We start from the raw sequence: 25,000 nt of genomic DNA, 5'->3' as shown, positions 1-25,000 counted from the left end.
TAAATCACTCACACTGACACAAATATATATATATATATATATATATATATATATATATATATATATATATATATTTAAATATCTACACATACAGTAGTACCTCGCTTACGAGTTTATTCTGTTCCGGCAGTAAGCTCACAACCCGAGATGGTTGTAAAAAAAAAAAAAAATCCCATATGAAATAAAGGGAGCTCACTTGATGCATTCCACACATCCTTAGATACACTTATGCGTATATTTTCAAAAAAATTGTAATGTTACTCAAAGAGTAAATTATAGCTCTTAACATCAAAATTTGATGCGAATTATTAATTCCTAATAGAAAATAGAAACATAGACAAAATAAGTTGAACTTATACCTTTGAGGAGAGTCGTGGCTGGAGGAGGAGGAGGAGGAGGAGGAGGAGGAGGTTATTGCTAGGAAGAGAATCTCCCGCAATGAGAACTCGTAAAATATAGGGAGGTCTCTCTTTTGAACAGCGTTCACTATCGCTAATTAAATTACTCAGTTTGCACTTTTTGGACGAAAAGGAAGATATCAAATAGACTATAACGTTTAACTTCATACATAACAAAGAGAAAAAAATAACATATGGTGGTACAAATACTATGTAGATCACAAGATTCTTTAAATCAATTTCCGTATAACTAGATTCGGGATGCAAATGCACTTTTCAAAGAAAGAAATTTCTGTTTAATTCTTGAACGATAAAAACCATAGGGAATTTAGTTCAATACTATAATCAAAATGTCAAGGAATAAATTTTTTTTTTTTTACAAATAAACATCTCAGAAAATATCGACCTTAACATGTATTATCTGTCGTTGATTTTCATACTCTCAAAATATGAACCAAGTTCGAAGTCTCTGTGACAAGGATGTCCAAAATTATGCTCGATTATGTGATATAAACGTCTAGCTCGTCCATGACCTTGCCTTTTGACCTTCCAAAATTTAACAATTTCCAGCTCTTTACATAACAGTTTAAAATCCCTGCAAGTATAGTTGATGATCGGAATTTGACCTTTTGCTTGACCTTGACCTTGGACTTGACCTTTACCTTCAACCTTAACATGTATTAATTGCTGTGGATTTTTATACAGTCCAATATGAACCAAGTTTGAAGTCTCTATGACAACGATGTCCAAGCTTAAGACTGATTACGTGAATTGCACATTTTGCTTGACCGTGACCTTGACCGTTAACTTTGACCTTCCAAAATTTATCAATTTACAGCTTTTTAAATAACAGTTAATGCTTGCAAGTTTCATTATTCTAAGATTAAAGATTGTGACCAGATAGCTATTCACAAACAAGCAAAAAAACTCACACAAACAGGGGGTAAATCATAACCTCCTTCCAACTTCGTTGGCAGAGGTAATGAAGTAACACTACCAATGCACCAACCTTATTGCTAGCTTACAGAAAAAAATAGACTTGAGCTAAGAAATTACCAATCTTTATAAAAACAAATAAAAAATACTATTTGGGTCTACACATCCATAAGAATTAAAAGTCCATCAAGAGTGTTCAGGTTCATGGGACCAAAAAGCTAAAACTAGTTAGTTTAGCCTAAAAAAAAAAAAAAAAGGAATGAAAGAATGACTTTCTCAATACTTTGCTTACTGTCAAAAACATCACCCAAAAGGTTTCCTTTTGTTTTGGGTAGTGAATGACAGAGCCATATGATTTAAGTAAAGGGGGAACTGTTATGTCTAAAGAGTGCAGATTTAAGGGTAGCCCACCAATTATGTTCCTGGGTTGTACCTAATAAAATTGTATTCCTTTTCAGTTAAAACATAAACTCTCTGACCAAAACTCTTAGCTACTTATCGTTATTCTAAATAAAATCTGATCTGTTATCCTTTCAATGATGATAGGCCTCTTAGTTCACCAAATAAGTTTCTCTACAATCATCATTAATCCAGGGTTTGTCTTTCACTCAGAATTTTAACAAACTAGAAGGGATACACCTCTCAATTATGCGGACTAAATTCTCTTTTAAGTGAACAACAGGTTCAACACTTTATACAATTATGATCTTATTACATTTCCTTTTATTTCTCAATTATAATACTTTTGTCACTTTTACATTTCGTTTCTGAACTCGGCTGATTTCCCTGTTGAAGTTTCTGAGCTTGTAGCATTTTCTATTCTAATTATGGTTGTAGTTTGGCTGCTAATAATAACAATATTAATAATATTTATAATATTAAATTAACGACAATGATAATATACATTTATATATATGTATATATATGTATGTATATATATATATATATATGTATATATATATGTATATATATATGTATATATATATACATATATATAATATATATATATATATACATATATAGCTAGATAGATAGATAGATATATGGATAGATATTTATTACCTACATATATATACAGTAAATCATATAAAAATATTTTGCATACTTTATAAAAAAAATTTCAACACAAATTTCTTTCAATCAAGTAAATGAACGCAAGAACCCACTCCACCTTAACAGTGGCCTTGAAAAATGGACTCAAAACGAAATACCAATGGAATGACGACGTTCAGTGAATCATTATCGATTGGACCAAGTTTTCTATAGCATGGCCTTTTCACCGGACGTTGGGTTTCTTATCATAGTTCAAAGTATCTTCAAATTATACATAAGTGATTTTCACAACACTTTTTACACACACACACACACACACACACATATATATATATATATATATATATATATATATATATATATCACACATACATATATATATATATATATATATATATATATATATATATATATCACACATACATATACGAGTAAAATTCACAGTAACACGTGATGACCAAATACAATAAAACACTCAATATTTTCCTTTTCCTTGCGGTTCACTGCATATCTGTGTGAGTATATATATATATATATATATATATATGTATGTATATATATACATACATATATATATAAACAGTACATATACAGAATATACACACATATAATGTATGTATATATATATATATATAAATTTACACACATAGATAGATATATATGTATTTATACATGCATATATATTACACAAAGACATGTGTATATATACTCTACATATATATACACACATATGTAATATATATACATGTATATATATATATATATATATATATATATATATATATATATATGTATATATGTATATATATACATATATTTGTGTGTGTGCATGTTGTATGCTTGCAATATTTATATATATATACATATATAAAATATATATATATATATATAAACTGTATATATATATAATATATATATATATATATATATATATATATATATATACTGTATATATATACATATATATATATTGTGTATAAATATTTGCGTGTGTATTTATATACATATATATGTATACATGCACACATATAATATATATATATATATATAAATATATATATATATATACATATATATAAATATATACTTACAAAGCTGGTCTAGTATAGAGTAAATATTTTATTCATGTATTTCATTTGTGTATTTAAGAGGTATATAGCCAGCTCGTAAGGTGAGTTCCTCATATGTAGGGTCAAGTAATTGTATGTAAATTACGTAAGACTTTCGTCGTTCATATAATTGTATTTTTCATTCAAATCAGTATATGTAAATTTACGTTTTTTTCCAGAATTAACCATTTATTTCACATATATTGTTACGAAGTCTCAATTAGGTGTGGTGTAAGACACATACAAGGTATGAACACAAGGGCTTACACCATGTTTACGAGGTATTACATCATGCTTATATTTCCATGCGGTTAGAAAGTTCATGAAATTTCTAGAAATAAATTTACTCTTTTTTTTAATGTTTCGAGGGGTAGGTGGGCAGAGTTAGCTGAGATTGTGTTACCTCGCGATCAAGGTTTGTTCCCCTGTTCAATTTTCTCGTTGGCAACCTTACGCCGTAAGGCCTTGCCCCCAATCTACGATAATGATCTATTTAGAATAATCTAGAAGTATTACATCAATATATATACGGCCCCAGGAATGCATAAGCAACAAAAGAGATCCAGCCTGTCCCTTTGTAAGAGCCCAGTCAAACGTGATTAATGATTTTTATCCAACGTATATCTTGTGTAGTGTGTTCAAACGTTGATAAAGCAATTAAATAATACTAAAAGTGTATTGTATCAATGTAGATACTTGTTTAACATAAATGTTTGTAACTGGCACTGTGAGTTTGGGTTAAAAGTGTAGTGTATTTATTCTGCTTATCTGTTCGGAAATCTCGTGTGAGCCAAAACACGTACGTGTATCAGTTACAATTATGTAAATTTCATTTAGTATTTACTCAGTGCTAAAGTGTTAACTATATTCATTAGTTATCAAGATTAAATATTTGTGTAAAATTTAATTTTCAGTGAAACAAGTAATTATATAATTTTAAGTGTAATATTTTCTTATTTAGTCTAAGGCTTTTGTTCAGATTTAATATTGAGAGTAATTTAATTTTGGTGACAATCCTTATTGCATTAGTGTTGTAACTTTTTACAAAATACATTAATTTTTGTAAAGTGTGTATTTTTTCGGTCACCATTATTTCTTAACAGAGCTCTCCTCGTAATCCCTGACTAAGTATTAAAGTAAGAGGTTGTTTTTTGAATAGATAAAGTAATATAATTACCCAGTTTTGTTTTAAGTGTATGCAAGACACCTTTGGATATTCAGTGTTTTTATATATTGTCGTCTGGGAGTTGCATAATTTTCTCAGAGCTCGGGTATTATTCAAGTGTAACAGGGTCATGTAAAAATAAACAGGTGAGTTTAGAACTCGGGAGTTTATGTAATTTGCCAGCCGTAATATAATATATATACATCTATATATATATATATATATATATATATATATATATATATATATGTCAATTGTAACATCAATTTTCAAGAACAAAATCCCTATTTTCGAATAATTCGACTAAGTTAACCTTTCATTATGCTTATCACGTATGAAGTCTATATCCACAATTCACGTAAAAGATTGTTTCACTTTCAAAAACCGAAAAAGAAATTTTATCCTCGCATTCAAGTTTCGCAATACAATTCGTGTCTAAGTGATAAAAATAGTTGGTCTAACTTGGGCTATTCTCAACATATAATACAGCCCATTGGAGGCCGTCGTACGTATCGAGAGCCATCGATGAGAAGTCATTGTTGACTTTTTCGAAGGACCTCTTAGACAGCCTTATAGTAGGAGAGGAAAGGCTGGCTCAGGACGATAAATACTGAAAAGTTTTAGAAGCACACACAATGATGCCTCCTTTTCTTTATTAGTCTGTCTGGTGGGGGTCATTTGAAAGCAATCTTGTCTAGGCATCGAAAGTAAAACCATGAGGAAATATATATATATATAATATATATATATATATATATATATATATATATATATATATATATATGTATATATATGTATATATATACATACATATATATATGTATATATATGCATGTATATATATATATATATATATATATATATATATATATATATATATATATATATATATATATATATATATATATATATATATATATATATTATATATCATGGTTTGATGCCCTAGTTTTTAAATTATATATATATACATACATATCGGGGTGGATATATATATATATATACATATATATATATATATATATATATATATATATATATATATATCATCATCATCACCTCCTCCCACGCCTATTAATGCAAAGGGCCTCTGTTAGATTTCGCCAGTCGTCTCTACCTTGAGCTTTTAAATCAATACTTCTCCAATCATCATCGCCTACTTCCCGCTGCAATGCCCCTGTCATGTAGGCCTTGGTCTTCCAACTCTTCTAGTGCCTTGTGGAGCCCAGTTGAAAGGTGAACTGATCTCCCTTGGGGAGTGCTGAGAGCATACCCAAACCATCTCCATCTACCCCTCACTGTGATCTCATCCACATATGGCACTCGAGTAACCTCTCTTATAGTTTTATTTCTAATCTTGTCCTGCCATTTAACTCCCAATATTCTTCTGGGGGCTTTATTCTCAAATCTACAAAATCTGTTGGACATTGTTTCAGTGTTATATCACGATTCATGTCCATACAGTAACACCGACCCCACTAAACTGATATATAGCCTGATCTTTATATGCAATTTAGGCGATTTAATCTCCACATTTTACTTAACCTAGCCAATGTCTGATTTGTTAGTTTTTTAATCTTTCACTAAACTCAAATTCTAAAGACCCTGCATTAGAGATCAGAGTTCCTAAATATTTAAATGATTCCACCTCATTAAATCTTTCTCCCTCTAATGATATTTCATCTTCCATTGCATATTACATCTCATCATCTATGTCTCTTTCTTTTATTTATCTCGAGTCCAACTTCATGTGATATTTCATGCATTCTGGTGCGCAAGCTTTGCAAGTCCTGTGGCATTCTGCTAATAAGGACAGCGTCATCAACATGCTCTAGGTCAGCTAATTTCCTGTTACCAATCCAGTTCAGTCATTCTCCACCATCCCAAACTGTTTTATGCATTACAAAATCTATGAGGAGGAACTCCTTCATAACGCAGGAATCTCCAAAAAATTGGCTGGTCACGCTAGCAAAGGCTTTTTCAGTTCATAAATGCCATCAAAAGTGGATTTCTATATTCTACACATTGTTGTACCCCATATCCTAAAATTAAAATTTGGTCAGTACAACTTAGACCTTTTATAAATCCTACTTGTTCATTTCTCAGCATGTCATCAATCTTTCTCTCTAGTGTCTTTCGAATGAGCATACTATATATTTTCATGATAACTGACGTAAGTGTTATGCCTCAGTAATTATTCCAAAAGGTCAGATATCCTTATTTGCCATTTTCACCAACACTCTTAGCTCCCATTCATCAGGCTTTGCCTCTATACGCCACATTCTACAAAATAATCTTGTAAGTAATCTGAGTGTCACTTCATTTTCGGCCAATAACATCTCGGTAGTTATTCCATCGTATCCAGGGGATTTTCATCTGTTTCGATTTTTAATGATACCTTCAACTTCAAACACTAAATTCATTCATGGGCACATCAAGGTCTTTCTCAGCTTCAGGTACATCAATCAAATTATTTCCTTCATATCTTCTATACATGACCTCACTAAAGTGCTCCAACCAACGTTGCCTTTCTTCATCTGCTGTTACTATAACAGATCCATCTCTCTTTTTGATGGGTATATGCTGCTTCTCCTTTGCTCCCGTAGAGATTTAATAATTCTATGAGCAATTATTACACCATAACCTTTCCCTGAATTCATAGCTTTGTCAGCCTCATCTGCTTTCCTGTCTAAATATTCTCTCCAGTCATACCTGGTTTTTCTTTTGACCTCACTATCAATATTGGAATACTTAGCTTGCTCTATCTTGTAATTTTTATCACTTCCTCTAAAACTTTCAACAATCAATTTCTGTATTTATCTGCATGTCCTAAGACTTCACTACCAAATAACCGATGTATGTTGTTAATATCATACCATTCTTCATTAACTGTCTGTTCTTCGTCTCTTAAAGTCTCTAAGACTACAAATCGATTACTACATTCAATTGCAAAGGTTTCTCTGTGCTCATCCTCTAGAAGCTTAGTTGTATGGAACCTAGGTATTCTATCTACATTTCTGTTGGGTGATTTCAGTTTTAATTTCAGTGCAGCAATGAGGATCTGGTCGTCACTACCAATATCTGCACCTCTACAGCTTACATTTCTCAGAGTCCTCCTTCTCTATTTATTAACTGCTACATGCTCTATTTGATTATTGTAACTGGAACAGGGTGAAGTCTATGCATATTTGTGGATGCTTTTTTGCTGGAAAAGAGTACCTCCGATAAAAAGATTGTCTGTTGAACAAAAACTTATAAAGTGTGCCCCATTTTCATTTGCAACTTCGCTAAGATCTATTACACTCTGCACTTCTTCATAGTAGTAATCTTTCCTTTCTTCAGGGGAATCATTTGTTGGTGCATAGCAAACTATAATACTCATATTGCACTGGCTTTGATTTAAACTTTGCAAGTAACAACCTACTATTTACATCTCACTATCACTACTCTGTTGATGCCTTTTCTGCTCCTGGTGTTAACATCATTCGTACCCCTTCTCTTCTAACTACATCTATTCTTCCTGAATATATACATATTATATATATATAATATATATATATACATATTATATATATATAATATATATATAATATATATATATATATAATATATATATAATATATATATATATATATATATATATATATATATATATATATATATATCCTTGGTGTAAGATCTCCTTAACAATCCCCTTACAACGTGTTTCACTTAGGGCCAAGATATCCATACTATATTTCATAGATTCGTTCTCCACTAGCTGTAACTTCCCAATCTGATATCAATCAATCAATCAATCATGGTTCTTACATTCCAATTACCAGTTTTCAATAGTATATGTGTATATCCATGTATGTATGTATCAAACAATCCACCTTTATTCTACAAAAAAAAAAAAAAAAAACTTCAAATTAAAGGCAAATCAACGAAAGCAACAAGCCGTAAGAGAAAATAGACAATCTGCCATCATTGGCATAAGCAGCCATTGCATAAACAACAAGAAATACAATATCATTTCATTATGCCCTCCAACTAGTAACAGCTTACAAAGCAATATCCGTTCTACTAAAGTCAACATATTATGCTTTATTTAATTAAACTCTAGTACTGCAAGGGATGCGTTTTATTACTATCTATTCTTTATCAGCTATTGTGCTTTAGTGGTAAAATTGTATAGTTAATTTGTATTGCTTATTATTATCATTGTTTTTATTACTATATTCATTATCGTTATATTGAAACTCGGTTCCCGAAATTTTTCTATAGAACAATAAATAAGGAGATTTTAATGAAAGGGACTTTCATACCTTAGGAATGATTTACGATCTAATAAAGCTACAAATATAAAACTTTTAAAAAACTATGTTACACCTAATATCTCTGTAAAATATGTGCTCAATTTTACATTCCATCGGGTTATATCATTTAATTAATTTGAAATAATTTCTTTTAAGCAAAATCACAAATAATAAAGTGTATTGTCATGCCAATATTAATAGCAAAATGACTTTCAGTAACAAATAAATTCTAAACATCACACGTCATCTTGCTTTCAACATTGTCCACTACCCGTATCAGCAGAATTAAATCCATGCCCACATACAAGGTGAAAAGGTTCACCATCATTATGATCTCAATAAAAAAATCCTCTTTCCTAATCAACTCTTTCCTCCTTATTTGCATTCTGTAAATCTATTATTGCACCAAGTTTCCATTTCACCCCATTCTTGTCATATATCCCAGTCTCTACCTATCACTTATTGCTCATTACGATTATTGTTATTATAATGAATTTATCATTAAGGTCAAACACCTCAATTTAAGGTATTTCAACCACCATTCTTACGGGACTAAAATTCTTTTTCTTTGGTGATGGGGGGGGGGGGGATGTCATGCACAATGGAAGTTTGATAATGAGAAAAAGACATAACCAATACAGTTCACCGAAGTTTCTCAAATTCCTAATAAAGGCCAAATAGATTATTGTTAAATTCAACGAAAGATCAGCACCTCAAACCTAATATTATTCTATCTTGTTTCTCTTCCTAACTTTATTTTGACGTTTCTATCCTCCGGTTGTTTTGAATTTTTTTGTTTATATATAAAAGATTGATTGGTTTTGTACTTTTCGTGTAGTTTTTCTTTATTTCTTTTCCTCAACGGGCCATTTTCCCTGTTGGAGCCCTTGGGCTTATAGCATCCCGCTTTTCCAACTAGGGTTGTAGCTTAGCAAGTAGTAGTAGTAGTAGTAGTAGTAGTAATAATAATAATAATAATAATAATAATAATAATAATAATAATAATAATAATAATAATAACTGTCGAAAAACTTTAGATAATTACTACGAAGTTCTTTGAGCTTGGCGAACAAGGTGAGCGTCCAAGTCTCCTCTCCACGTAAATGTCATGTATATTTCATAGTACATATATAGTTAGTACAAAAATATGTGTATGAATTTAGCTACTGCAAAATGAGGGATGTGACAGGGAAAGAAATGCGTCTTGAAAGTCTCCCTCGAAGAATATGCAAGATTTCTGGCCTCTGTAGATACTCGTATCACCTAATTAACTTGCAGATACCAAAGACTGGGAATAGGAGAAAGTTATTACGGAGGACAAGTCTTTACGTCATTTTTTAAATACCTCTGAATGTTTAGAATATCCTCTGTATAATGCACGTAAAAATACATTAATGAACCTTTGTTATCAAACCAAGATCAGACATTAAAATAACTAACTCTACAGAGCACACAACTACCAAATTAAAATTTACTTTCAAATATTAAGTTACCAATCCTCATTAATGTGTGTGTGTGGGGGGGGGGGGGTTTAGGAAAAGAATTATAATAATTTTATCACGGAGAAGCTTTAAAATGACTAATAAAGTCGCTAATTTTAAGAATGGTTCTGTAAGATATCACGTGAAGCTTTGTAATTTTCTGTATATTATATGAATTCCTGTATACATACATACACACACACACACACACACATATATATATATATATATATATATATATATATATATATATATATATATACATATATATATACATATATACATATATATATATATATATATATATATATATATATATATATATATATATATATATATATATAGATCATCATTTCATAAAACAAAAGGTTGAAAATTAGATCAAATATATGGGATTAATTTCTAGAGATTAAGTAACGATGGGAAACATCGCACTGACATCTAAGTAATCTTCTTGTACTTTTAAATAATGTAACCAAACTTCTTAACCATTGTCTTACTAAGAAGGCCTTAAGCCTGCCTGACACTTGCGCGCATTTTTGCCACGCACTGGCACGCATTGATGCGCGCCAGTGCGTGCCACTTTTTGGCACGCACTGGTGTTTTTCGCGCACTGTTCACGACCAGTTCACTCCAGTTCGCGCATCGTTCACGCGACGTTCACGCGACGTTCACGCGATGGCACGAATTGGCACGCGTAGTTCGCGCATCGTTCACGACACGTTCACGCGAGTTCACTCATCATTCCGCATCGTTTCCGCATTGGTCACGCCAGTTCACGCCAGTTCACGAATTGGCCACTCCATATAAAAACGGGGCTTCTCCAACCCGAGGACATTCTTGGATTGGGTTCGGAAGAGACAACAATGCTTTCTGTCAGAGACACCATTGCATTGAGGAGAAGAAACGTATCTTTTTCGTTTGTATTTTTTGTTGCCCTTTATTTTAGTTTCAATAAAAAAGCATTTGATTTACATATAAATAGCAGACATGAAATATGTACAAGTATTAAGAAAGCATTTTATTTTAACATTAAAAGCAGCAAACATGAAAAGTTTTTAGGCTGTTGATTTTAAGGTAATAGAGAAAAAAGTGTGTTGAAATAAGAAATCATTTTATTTTTACATTAAAACTGCAAACAGAAAAAATTTGTTTTGCCCTTCATTTTAAGGTAATAAAGAAGAATAAGTATGTTGATGAAATAAAACATCATTTTATTTTTACATTCAAACAGCAAACTTAAAAATTTCTTGGGTTTATTTTTCAGTTCATTTTTATTCAAAACAAAAGTTTTGGGTCTTGATTGGTAATAGAGGAAAATAAGTGTGTGCATGAAATAAGACATCATTTTATATTTACATTCAAACAGCAAATATAAACAATTATTAGGTTTATTTTTCTTTCCTTTTCATTAATTTTTTCGTTTCCTTTATGTTTCTCTTCATTATAAAGTTATAGAAATAGTTTGTAATAAGACATCATTTTATTTTTACATTCAAACAGCAAATATAAAAATTTATTAAGTTTATTTTTCTTTCCTTTTCATTAATTTTTTCGTTTCCCTTTTGTTTCTCTTCATTATAAAGTTATAAAAATAGTTTGAAATAAGATATAATTTTTTTTTCACATTAAAACAGCAAATATAAAAATTTATTAGGTTTATTTTTCTTTCCTTTTCATTAATTTTTTCGTTTCCTTTTTGTTTCTCTTCATTATAAAGTTATAAAAATAGTTTGAAATAAGATATAATTTTTTTTCACATTAAAACAGCAAATATGAAAATTTATTAGGCTTATTTTTCTTTCCTTTTCATTAATTTTTTCGTTTCCTTTTTGTTTCTCTTCATTATAAAGTTATAGAAATAGTTTGAATTTTTAAGATATAATTTGTTTCACATTAAAACAGCAAATATAAAAATTTATTAGGTTTATTTTTCTTTCCTTTTCATTAATTTTTTCGTTTCCTTTTTGTTTCTCTTCATTATAAAGTTATAGAAATAGTTTGAAATAAGATATCATTTTTTTTTCACATTAAAACAGCAAATATAAAAATTTACTAGGTTTATTTTTCTTTCCTTTTCATTAATATTTTCGTTTCCTTTTTGTTTCTCTTCATTATAAAGTTCACGCCACTTCCCGCATCGTTCACTCCAGTTCACTCCAGTTCACGCCAGTTCCCTCACTGTTCACTCCAGTTCACTCCAGTTGGCGCATCGTTCACGGCCATTTAGTGCGTGCCAATGCGTGCCACAAACTTTAAACATTTCAAAGTTTTGGGCCCGCATGGCACGCATTGGTACGCTCTGGCACGCGAGTTTCCGCACTGTTCACGACATTTTCACGGCTCGTTCACGCGAGTTCGCGCATCAATGCGTGCCAGTGCGTGCCACGAATGCGTGCAAGTGTCAGGGGGGCTATAGTCGACCGTCTGCTATGCGCTGACCCCTTTAAAGAGAGAGAGAGAGAGAGAGAGAGAGAGAGAGAGAGGAGAGAGAGAGAGAGAGAGAAAAAGAGAGAGAGAGAGAGAGAGAGAGAGGGGGGGTCATTCTGAAAGTTTTTATTTTCACGAAAATTTGGATAGTTGGAAGAAATCCTAGAAACTATCCCATTTGGAAACGATCCACGTAACCAGTCCGTCAAAGAGAAGAGATGTAGCCTGAGAAAATTAATAAAAAGAAAACGAACTGAAACTATGAAAGAAAATCCAAAAAAAGGTAGGAAACTGTTAATGGAAGCCACATTTGATAAAATGCAAGACAAAAAAATTTTCTCAAAACAGATGCGTGACGTCTTTAGAAGCGATAATAGTGGATTAAAACCATTTTTCATTTATTGGACCGCTCAGGGGGGATAGGTACTAGTTATACCCTGGTGATAAGAGGTACCCAGAGAGGTACACTCGAAACCCACACTCTCCCACAAATTACCGAATCAGCGGATTATAGTGGGAAGGGTTGAATCTGCGTGCGTATGTGCATATCTACCTAAATATTTAGACGTCAATTTTTATGACTCCGGTACACTAGATTACAATAAATAGCCTTAATAATACTTGGGGACAACTGGCAGGTATACTACAGTAGTTCACCCAAAACACACACATTGAAAAATAAGTGTTTGATTGAAAAGATTACAAAAAGTTTAGCATTCTCATTGTTATGGCGCTTCTTAATTAAAATATTACGGCAAACAAAACCATTTACTTCATAATTGATAATCTTTCACCCACTCCCACTACCCAAATTTCATCATTAAATATTTGAAAAGCATTTTGCTGTGGTATAAAACTACCATTTTCAGTAACAGATACGAGTGGAGAGGTAGAGAGTTATATATTTGTTGAATTTCTATCATGGAACAATTAAGTGGAAATCAGAGGTCACGTTAGTCTTTTCTTTCCATCTAATACTAAGCTAAGAAGTTCTTATAACATTCCGTTTTTCAAATCGTGGTTCTGTGTTTCAGGGAAGTTAGTGCTTGTTTTTCCTTCTCTCTTTCATTCATCACTCTCTTCCTTAGTCCAGAGTTACAGTGTTATAGAGTTAACCATCCTGATGGCCTTCTCAACTACTTACTGTATCATTACTTCGTTTCAATATTGTTTGCAAGGATGATTACAACATTGTGGTAAAAAACACCAACAATACTCAGAAAATTCCTTTAAATTATTGATATGAACTAATGGAATTCATACATAATTACCTACATTCAAATTAAAGAAGCACTATCTCATACTGCATCTTTTTAAGAAGGGCTGTATTGCTTGGTGAAAATCTAATATTATTCCAAGAGATTTTCGTAAATAAACAATTTAGCAAGAAGAAAATTCCATATGAAGCAATTCGAGATATGATTGATTTTACCATTAATAACGTAAAAAAAATTGCTCTAGTTTCTTCACGTACTGTACGCAAGTCTCTCGCGTCATCCGCAAGTAAGCGACATGTATTAATGGAATTGCTTGATCACAGCGGGAAATAATAAAGAAACTACAAATTCGCTACGCATTCCTTTACAAGACATGGATAAGAATTATCTAACGGTGATCGGAATTTGATTAATGGCAAATTTTCAAAAGAAACCACCATACGCAGATCAATTCCTAAATTGTAGATTCGAGATTATCTACATCATAAATATGCAAGTAAAAGTCAATTGACAAAACGTGGGCTATTTATTAAGTGAATAGATTTTGGAATAAATCAAAATTTTAATATTTTGGAGATAATTACGTAGCCTCAAGACATTCCCCTTGCTTACCTCAAAGTGAGAGAGAATCATATGAACATCCTATCTGCTGTATTTCAGCAACTACATAATACGAAACCAGGTTGCCCAGCATAAATAACTCGTTTATTTAATGTAAATGGTCAAAGTCGAAGGCATCAACCATGCTAAGAAAGGGCCGCAGTCTGTAACACCGGTGGCCTCGGTATGCTAATACTTTCGCTGCGGCAAAACTCCCAAAATCAGGACAACATTTCCCTCATTCTTTGGGGATCCTCCCCAAAAATAATGAAACAAAATCCTGCGAGTTTTGGGTCTATCAGGACACCCTTCTTAAAGATATGCGCAGTTCTAAAAGATCGCATACATATTTACTTACATATCAACAAATTTGTAATATCCCTAATGACTTCTTAGGATCTTGATTGCATCTGGAAATTTAGTAACACTTGCCACTGCAAAGCTTGAGCACGGTGTAAAAATAAGTGTTCAAATGTTTCAATGTTTATTGCCTTTAAAGCTGTTGGAGTAAAGGCAAAATCTCTTGAACAATAAAGACATGTGCATATATATGAGCGGCAAATATCTCTATTCCTACTTTGCGAATGATTGGTTAAGCTTTAACTACCAATCCTATATACATATATACTACATACACATAAAGATCAAAATTTATTAGAGAAGTTATGAATTGCTAGTGAAGTGGTTTAATACCTACCAGGAAAAAAGACTTCGAGCCCTATTATACTCTTTTGTGTGGAACAGGTAGGGTAGAAAGGGGTATGGCAGACTACATCGTTTTAAAGACCTTACTGAATATACCGTGTATTGCAGAAACATAAATTGAAAAAGGTAACTTGAACAACAAACTCATAATTTCCTTCTTGATTATTTCTATCATTGTAGCTATAAAACTACATACAAACAACCGCACAATATTATATATATAATATATATATATATATATATATATATATATATATACATACATATATATATATATATATATATATATATATATATATATATATACACACACACACATATATATATAACATATATATATATATATATAAATATATATATATATAGATAGATAGATATAAAACGACATACAAACAACCGCACAATATTATATATATATATATATATATATATATATATATATATATACATATATATATATATATATATATATATATATATATATATATATATATATATATATATATATATATATATATATTCTGGATGACCAGTACTTAGTTTATAAAAATGCCTGATTTTTGCTTAAAGGTTTATTAACATTATCAGACAACTTTACCCAAAAACATAAAAACATAATATTGATAAATCCCCATCATAAATAAGCCTGCTATTATTTTCAGAGGACTAATTATTGCCTATTGGCGAACTCGCGCTTCCATCAGTCCAGTCCGTCAAAGCATTGAAATCAAATTAGTTTCCATTGTTCTAGAATTCATCGGAACCAAACTATCCCAGACAGCTTTTTTTTGGCTCTAGTATCCGAGATGATCCCCATGGACTACGATTTTTTACCAGCTTGTGAATGACGATTTTGGTCGATGGTTAACACTCCCCCCTAAGGGTCCAGCCCTCACGAATAAACAATTTGCTCACTACAAATCAGCCTCTAAACAGGGTTTCGTGACAGATTCGTTTGTAGACATATCCAAATTTAATCACTGACGTTTGGAGAGTCAAATTGGAATATAACATGATTAAAAGGAATATACAACATGTGTTTGCAAAACAATTTCTACAGTGCAGAGACGGAACAATTAGGTGTGCTTTTAATTCCATCACTAAGGCTTCAGTTAGAGACTCAAGCATAAAAGCTACCACTGCCTTAACAATTACATCCACCAAGAAATAATATCCAATTAATTTTCATATATTTTTGTTAAATAATGCATGGATAAGAAACATTCAAACATTTCCATTCATACACACACACACACTCACATATATATATATATATATATATATATACATATATATATATATAAATATATACATATATATATATATATATATATATATATATATATATATATATATATATATATATACAGTACATATAGAGCAAGTGGAAAAACTTGTATTCTCATCTCCTCATCCGGATAAGAGGTCCCAGGTTCGACTCGTACGTCAACTCTTAAAGCACTTACTTTGTATATATAACGACACGAGCCGTGCATTATGTACCTGGTAGTCAGACAACTATGGAGATCGTTTCCGCACTACTCCATCCTAAAAGGCTTTTTAACTAAAAGAAAGCTAACAATTCAGGAGTGCCTCGCATGGTAAGAGAGAAATGGCGAATATATACAGCATATACCGATATATATATATATATATATATATATATATATATATATATATATATATATATATATATGTGTGTGGGTGTGTGTGTGTATGTATATATGTATATATATATATATATATATATATATATATATATATACTGTATATATATATATATATATATATATATATATATATATATATATATATATATATATATATATTACCTTACATCCAAACCTGCCTTATATTCAATAATATATAATAATCTGTTAGCTTAAGAGCATGTCTCCTTGTAATTAGTTTCTTTGAAGATCTTACGTTTAAACTTCAAATACTACTTTTGATTTACAAAAATAATGACAAGAAAAAGAAATTTCTCGAGTTTGAAGACAAGATTAAAGGTTACAGAGGGGAACTGGGTATTCTGAGAACTTTAGGAAACAGGGAAGATCAAACGAAATGTTTCTTGTTTGTAGCACAAGGTGTGTAGTTAAGACTCATATAAATTTCTAGCTATGTGTTTCATCTGTATAATACAATGCCTTTCTTTTCCTTATGGGATTAAATAATGCAAACCAGTTAATCAAAAATTTTTTTTTTCTATATTCCTTGACAAACGCAATGTATGACTAAATTGAGTTTGGCAAATAAAAAGTTCCGGAAATTTCAGAAAAAACATACGTTGTAAGTGAAAATATGATATCGAGTAAGGCACAGCTACATCAAGCTTCTATGTACTGATAAGATAACTGAAGATTCATCATAATGATTACATCAACTTTCACAGAGAGAAGCTAATGTAGCTACTGTTCAAAATTCATCTAAAGCTATACCAATTTACCTTTGTTAGCGATTCACATTTAAATATATCAACAACAAATTCCTGAACAAAAATTGACCAGCAATGGTTAAAATTGGCTTTCATTACCAAGTCACAAGCTTTGACATGAAATACGATGCCGTTGACTATCTAAATAAACTTAAGAGAAAAGTCAGAAAACCAACGATGATCATTTGGTCGTGATACCCAATAGCCTATTTCTTTCATATAGTTCAGTTATGTATAAAAGAGGTTATTAAAAAATATTATTAAAAGTCGGCTATTCAGTTTTGTAAAGCAATATTTTTATTGTTTGCTTATCCGATAAAAACCGAAGACAAAAATTAAAATTCTCCAATAACTGAACTCAAGACACAATAGTGCTTGACATCGAATTAATTACATCAATATCTCGTAAGTACGTGTCAAGGAGACAGCAAAATGACCACGACAAATTTACTTCCGAACAGTAAATTTAAACTAATGTACAGACACAATACACATACAGCTTATATATATATATATATATATATATATATATATATATATATATGTGTGTATATATAAATATATATATATATATATATATATATATATATATATATATATATATATATATATACATACATATATATATATATATATATATATATATATATATATATATATATAGTCTTAAATGACCTTTTCTCTAGAAAGTTATGCGACACGTTATTTTTCAGATCAAAGCTAGACTTCTGAGCTGAAGTTCCTGCACTGGTTGCATCCAATGAATATCAACGGTCCACCTGACACATCATTTATTGCTTATTTCAAAAGATGCATTATGGTGTCGACGAAATGCCCATACTGCCTAACTTCATTCGGAAACCGAACGCGGGTTCTCAAGCAAGTAAGCGTGGTCAAGATAACTACTACTACTACTACTACTACTACTACTATTACTACTACTACTACTACTACTACTAGAGAGAGAGAGAGAGAGAGAGAGAGAGAGAGAGAGAGAGAGAGAGAGAGAGAGAGTATTTATTTACATACAAAGCTTATGGTTATCGGTGGAAATTCAGGAACTTGCAACGAATGTTTTTTCAGTTGAAGAGTTTGACACAAGTCTCTCTTAACAGTTTACACACACAAACACACACACACACAAATATACTTATATATATATATATATATATATATATATATATATATATATATATACAGATTTATCATATCTTTGTTACAGATCTTAGGATATTTCATATTCTTTATTCATAACTTCTCATGTATAGTTTATCTTTTCTTATTTCGTTTTATCACTGGGCTATTTTCCATGTTGGAGCCCATCGGTTTATTACAACCTGCTTTTCCAACCAGGGTTGTAGTTTAGTTTAGTTAACAACAACAACAACAACAACAACAACAACAACAACAATGATAATAATAATAATAATAATAATAATAATAATAATCTGCCCGTTTTTTTTTTTTTTACAAAAGCCCCAAGTTCATTCTTAATTTTAAAGTTGACTTTAACGTGAAGGATTATCACACATCCTAACTTGAAAACCAGAGGACGTAGTGCCAAACTATATTACATCTATTAAGCTCATGAAGCACCTGCATTTCGCGCTTAAAAAAAAAGAGCCTGACTTTCGTCTCATAGAATTCTATTAATTCTTCATTTGAAAAATGCCAAAGTTTCTGTCCTGCAATGGAGATCATGAAAACCAGCAATAAGATTATACTTTTGACTTACATAAAGTAGGAAATTTGACGGGAAAATATGGCAGCATTAGATTTGAAAATTAATGGCCTTAAACTTCCAAATCGTTGAGTATACCTTGAATAATTCTCGCTGTTAAAACGCCTTAGAATAAGATAGTCCTAATACAATAGTCTTAAAAGAGATGTAGCTAAAACTAGTGCATGGTGTAAATTATGGGGCATGAAGTTGAATCCAAACAAAACTCAAAGTATGATTATAAGTAGGTTAAGGCCAGTTGCTCCTTAACACCCGGATCTCAGCATTGATAATGTTTCTTTAACTCTTTATGACTTAAAATGTTAGGTGCGATTCTCAACAAAAAATTTACTTTTGAGAAACACATTAGGTCAGTTTCTTCCTCAAATGCACAAAAAATTGGCTTATTACGACAGACTTTTAAGATTTTTGGTGATCAAACTATTCTGAAGAAGTGTTTTCATTCTTTCATTCTACCTTCTTTCGAGTATTGTTCTCCTGTCTGGTCTTCAACTGCTGATTCCTATCTTAATTTGTTGGACAGGAACTTACGGTCTATCAAATTTCTTTTTCCTGATCTAGATATTAATCTCTGGTCCGTCGTTCAATTAGTTCTTTATGCATGTTGCATAAGATTTTTCATAATTCTGACAAAGGTCTATAGTATTCTATAGACCTTGATTCCGACCATCCTTTACATTAAAATCTTCCCGGACAGTATCACACTGTTCGTAATACTAAGTATGCAGTTAATTCTAATAGTCAGCCCTTCTCCATCATGAGGCTTAATACTACACAGTATTCTAGAAGTTTTATTCCAGTTTAAAGATTTAAAGGCCGCTCATGATTGGCAGAGACAAGGGAATAACATTGCCATATCGAGTAGGACAATGCCCTAGAGACTGACCATATATACATATGATCAGCTCCCAAGCCCCCTCTCCACCCAAGGTAGGACCAAGGAGGGCCAGGAAATGACTGCTGATGACTCAGCAGCTAGACCTATAGCTTCCTCCAAACAACCCATCCTTAGCTCACAAGGATGGTAAGATTGCAGCGACCAAAGAAACTAACGAGTTTGAGCCGGCCTCGTTCGCCAGTCTAGAGTTCCCCAATCAGGGGCGTTTACCACATCGGCCACCATTGTGGAATGATCTTCTTAACCGGGTAGTTGAATCAGTAGAACTTCAAAAGTTCAAACTTGCAGGAAATCTTTATATGTTGAACAGGCTGACATAAGTGTCTTTTTATAGTTTATATATGAAAGATATGTTTTAATGTTGTTACTGTTCTTAAAATATCTTATTGTGGTTACTGTTCATAAAATATTCTATGTTGATTTCTTATTACTTTTCATTTATCTATTTCCTCATTTCCTTTCCTCACTGGACTATTTTTCCCAGTTGGAGCCCTTGGGCTTATAGCATCCTGCTTTCCAATTAGGCTTGTAGTTTTGATGATGATAATAATGATGATAATGATAATAATCATATCATCATTATCATCATCATCATCATCTTCACAACAACAACAACAACAACAACAATAATAATAATAATAATAATAATAATAATAATAATAATAACTAGACTGCGACTGGCTAAAGACAGTGGCGGAGGATTCCCCTGGAAAATAGGTGTGGAAATGCTTTTGTAAATCAGTAAAAGATATTGTGTAAAGGTTTATTGGCCTAATGACCCCTTAACTAAATTTTGAGTTTTGTTAACAAACTATTCTAAAGCAATTTATCTGTATAATAGCAGGTATATGGAGGTAAAACATAGGCAAAAATGACAAATATAGAGAAATTGATCTTTGAGCTTGAAGACAATGGGCACTTAAAAGGTCATGTGAGGGTCACGAGTTAAATATGACCCCATATTCGGAAAGAGCATGTGCGAATGGGACGTGGGGGTTGGGGGCGGTGTTGACAACAAAACATCACTTTTAGCCCACTCAAATTTTTTCCATGAAATAGCCATATGACCTTGAAAATGAAGATCAAGGTCAAAATGAGGGTCAAGGTCAAATTTGACATTTGATTTGGAGGTTTTATGCATATGTTTGGGGTAGTTTACTATAGCATGCTATGACCAAAAAACCAGTATTTCATGGAGAAATTGCCAAAGTCACGATTTCTGCAATATCAAAAATAGTAAAAAATATATATTAAAAAAAGTAATTAAGCAGTCGCTACAAAAGTTAAGCTAACCTTAGATACATAAATAGGGCATCATATGCCACTAAGATCAGGGCTCTGGGCCTTCCAGTTTTTGAGATCTCGGAAACAAACCTGTTTTGACCCGGTTTGGCCATTAGCGACCTTGACCTTGACCTACTTGCATTAAGTAGGGCAATATCTGGGGATTTACCTCAGTATCATTGTCCATAAGGCCCTTAGCCATACAGCTTATACTTTAGGCCTAATGTCAATTTCAAATTTTACAAATTTTGCCTTTAAAAGCCCGTGACCTTGAAAATTAGGTCAAGGTCACTTAAACTGGGTCTATGGCATATTATTACCATAGGCTACCTATGATAATAATTTCAGATTTCTTGCGAAAAAAAACGCGTGGAAAGAATAATAATAATAATTTATAATAGTAATAATACCAAAAACAATAGCATTCCCCTAAAAGGGAATCCTAATGATACCAGTTCTATGGTTGGAGCTGTCCATACTTGCCTGTCAAACACCACATACATAGGATAAAAATGTTAAATCCTATCTTTTAAAACATCACAACCTACGACTTGAAAAACATTGAGACTTTGAGTCCTCGAAAGATATTACCACTGACAACCATTAGCCAGTAAAAGGTCACTTTCTCTACCGATAAAGATAATTTAAACACCCATTCGTTGAACCATTATTACAAACACCTGATTCGGAACAATTAATTACGACAAGCATTGGGAAGAAAATGGCTCAATTAGGCAGCCACAAAAGGCCTTGACCTTCCAGGTCAATTGCGTGATGGTGGTAAAAAAGGATTTTTGGTTCCGTGTTGTGCTCGTGAATTTATAGTGGGAGCCTGTCACGCACCTCAGATGAATGCATTTATTCGTGGAATTTACCAAAGTAGTCAAAAATAGTTTCGGGAAGCTGAGAGGAAAATTTCATTGATGATATTAACGGTGATGGTAACAATAATGTAACTAAATACGATGAGGACAATCATAAAAACAACAATAGGAACAATATGACATTTCTTACAATACTTTGGGGAATGTTTCAAATAAAAAATAACAGTAATTTATCAACCTCCACTCTGGTCTATTCTTTGGCACTCAGTTCAAGATGAAGATACATGTAAGTGAACGCATTCGTTACATTTCCTTTTCTCACGGGGTTATTTTCGGTGTTGGAACCACTGGGCTTATAGCATTCTGTTTTTCCAACTAGGGCTGCAACTTAAGGTGGTAGTAGTAGTAGTAGTAGTAGTAGTAGTAGTAGTAGTAGTAGTAGTAGTAGTAGTAGTAGTAGTAGTCCCAGGGATTGCGCTAAAGAGCGTGTTACTTGAAACAGCACATAGAGTGAGGAAAGTGATGGATTTCTAAGAAAGCTGGATGTAACCCGGAATCTCACACTATAAACCACCAATCTCTGTAGACTGTCATTAACAACTAACAAATAATAATAATAATAATAATAATAATAATAATAATAATAATAATAATAATAATAATAATTCAAGTTATGAATAATTATTTCTATGGGAAATTACAAGACCAATTATAAAAGAAAGTATGTTAAGGCCGAGCTCTTCTGCATGATTAAAGAATTAAAATATAGATTTAATATTCAGCCAAGAATATGGTAAAACTTCCAAACTTAATAAAAAAAGATTTAATCTTGAATGATAAAAAGGATTTTTCCTTACAAAGGAACTGTCAGAATAATCGCAATTTGAGCTCGGAACATTAAAGAAAATAAAAGAATAAAACAACTGTATTAATATTATTATCATTATTACCACCAGCTACAACACTCGTTGGAAAATCAGGATGAAATATAACAAAAATTGATCCTGGAAAAGGAAAAATCTCAGCTAAATATAACTTTCCGCCATCTCCACGGAGGAAAAACTTAGGACATAATCTGGAAAGAGAAAAACCTACCTGTGAGCAATGACGTCACAGCAGCTACCAGCAGTGATGACGTCACAGCGGGGCCGGCGATCGGCCCGGCTACGAGGCCAATAATGTAAGTCACCCCCAACGCTGCCCACAGACCTAAACTCCTATATACAAGCATTCCAAGGCTGCGCCCGCAGTCACCCCATATTCCTGGGGCGGGAGGAGGGACAGGGGGCCCAGTTGGGCGGCGATTGGAAGGGGCCAGAGGGCGCGTGCGGGCGAGAGACGAATAAATGTGCCTGGCATAAGATGAGACGGACTGACGACGCCGGGAATGCAGAAGTGGGGGCGTCATGGTGGCGATTCTCCTTTCCAGATGAGATTCACAATCAAATAATGAATTCCACTGAAATCACGGTTGTTTTCTAACACTAAACTTATCTCCTCGTGTGTCTTGATTCAAATATTAACAGATTAACAAATAACACTGCAATCACGAACGGATTTATTTCCGCTAATAACAATTACTTGACATTTTTCTTGAATCACAAAATTTTCTTCGTGGCCGGATCTTTTTTCCGTTAGATACTTCAACGCTATAACAAATAACATTGAAATCACGAAGAGGTTATCCTTATTAATGACACTTCCGTTCTCCACCTCAATCACTCCTTTTTTTTTCACTGACGGCGCAACATCCCATGAATTTTCTTGCACCTAAATACGGACTTCACCCCAACGGCACTTTCATCAGGGAAGGCATTAACCTAATCTCTGCATTCCATCACAAACAAATTGCTTTCCAATGGAAATATATTCCAGAGACAAAAAAAGTTATTATATTGGAAGATAAAATGGAATTGTATTCAAAAGGAAAAATCCCCTTCAGCTTTGAGGTATTCCACAGAAGAAGCAAATTCACGTCCATGACATCATTTCTAAGTTTATATTATTTCTTTAACGTAAATGATAAACTGATTCCTATTTTTCACTTCAAAATTTAAAAAGTCGGCTTCACATCAGATAACAATACAAAGGTCCAATGCACAACTGGCAAACATAAAATGGGCTGTTCAAAGAAAAAGTAACTAAAAATCTTTTGAGTCTTTCAATAATAATAATAAAAAAAAAATACTCAAAACTTACTTCGTTGTTTTTTTCTTAACCCAGTTTGCAAATCGGATCCAAGAAATGAGTTGCCAGATTGTCAAAATATTGACGATTTTGAGTGACAACTTGAGAGGGGGAATTCTGCCACAGTGCTCCCCTCTGTGGGTTGGATACATTCATCATCTGTAAAAGGAAATAAATATATATGAATGCGATGATACATGCATAAATAAATCAAAAGAGAACAGGCGAAATATTATT

The 25,000-nt window shown here is 32.2% G+C and overlaps 1 protein-coding gene across 4 annotated transcripts in view; it reads right to left on the bottom strand.

Annotated features, from left to right (window-relative positions):
• The window catches only part of LOC137654543 (probable cationic amino acid transporter), an 837,555-nt gene that overhangs the window by 539,868 nt on the left and 272,687 nt on the right, over positions 1–25,000 (bottom strand). For all 4 annotated transcript variants that reach the window (XM_068388280.1, XM_068388287.1, XM_068388273.1 and 1 more), the window contains exon 2: positions 23,672–24,922. In XM_068388280.1, coding sequence (XP_068244381.1) covers positions 23,672–23,984 — 313 coding nt within the window. In that variant the 5' untranslated portion in view covers positions 23,985–24,922. The remainder of the gene's footprint in view (positions 1–23,671; positions 24,923–25,000) is intronic.

Source organism: Palaemon carinicauda, chromosome 1 (genome assembly GCF_036898095.1).
Source record: "Palaemon carinicauda isolate YSFRI2023 chromosome 1, ASM3689809v2, whole genome shotgun sequence".
NCBI classification, from domain to species: Eukaryota; Metazoa; Arthropoda; class Malacostraca; order Decapoda; family Palaemonidae; genus Palaemon; species Palaemon carinicauda.
This window is presented reverse-complemented; position numbering and strand designations above follow the sequence as displayed.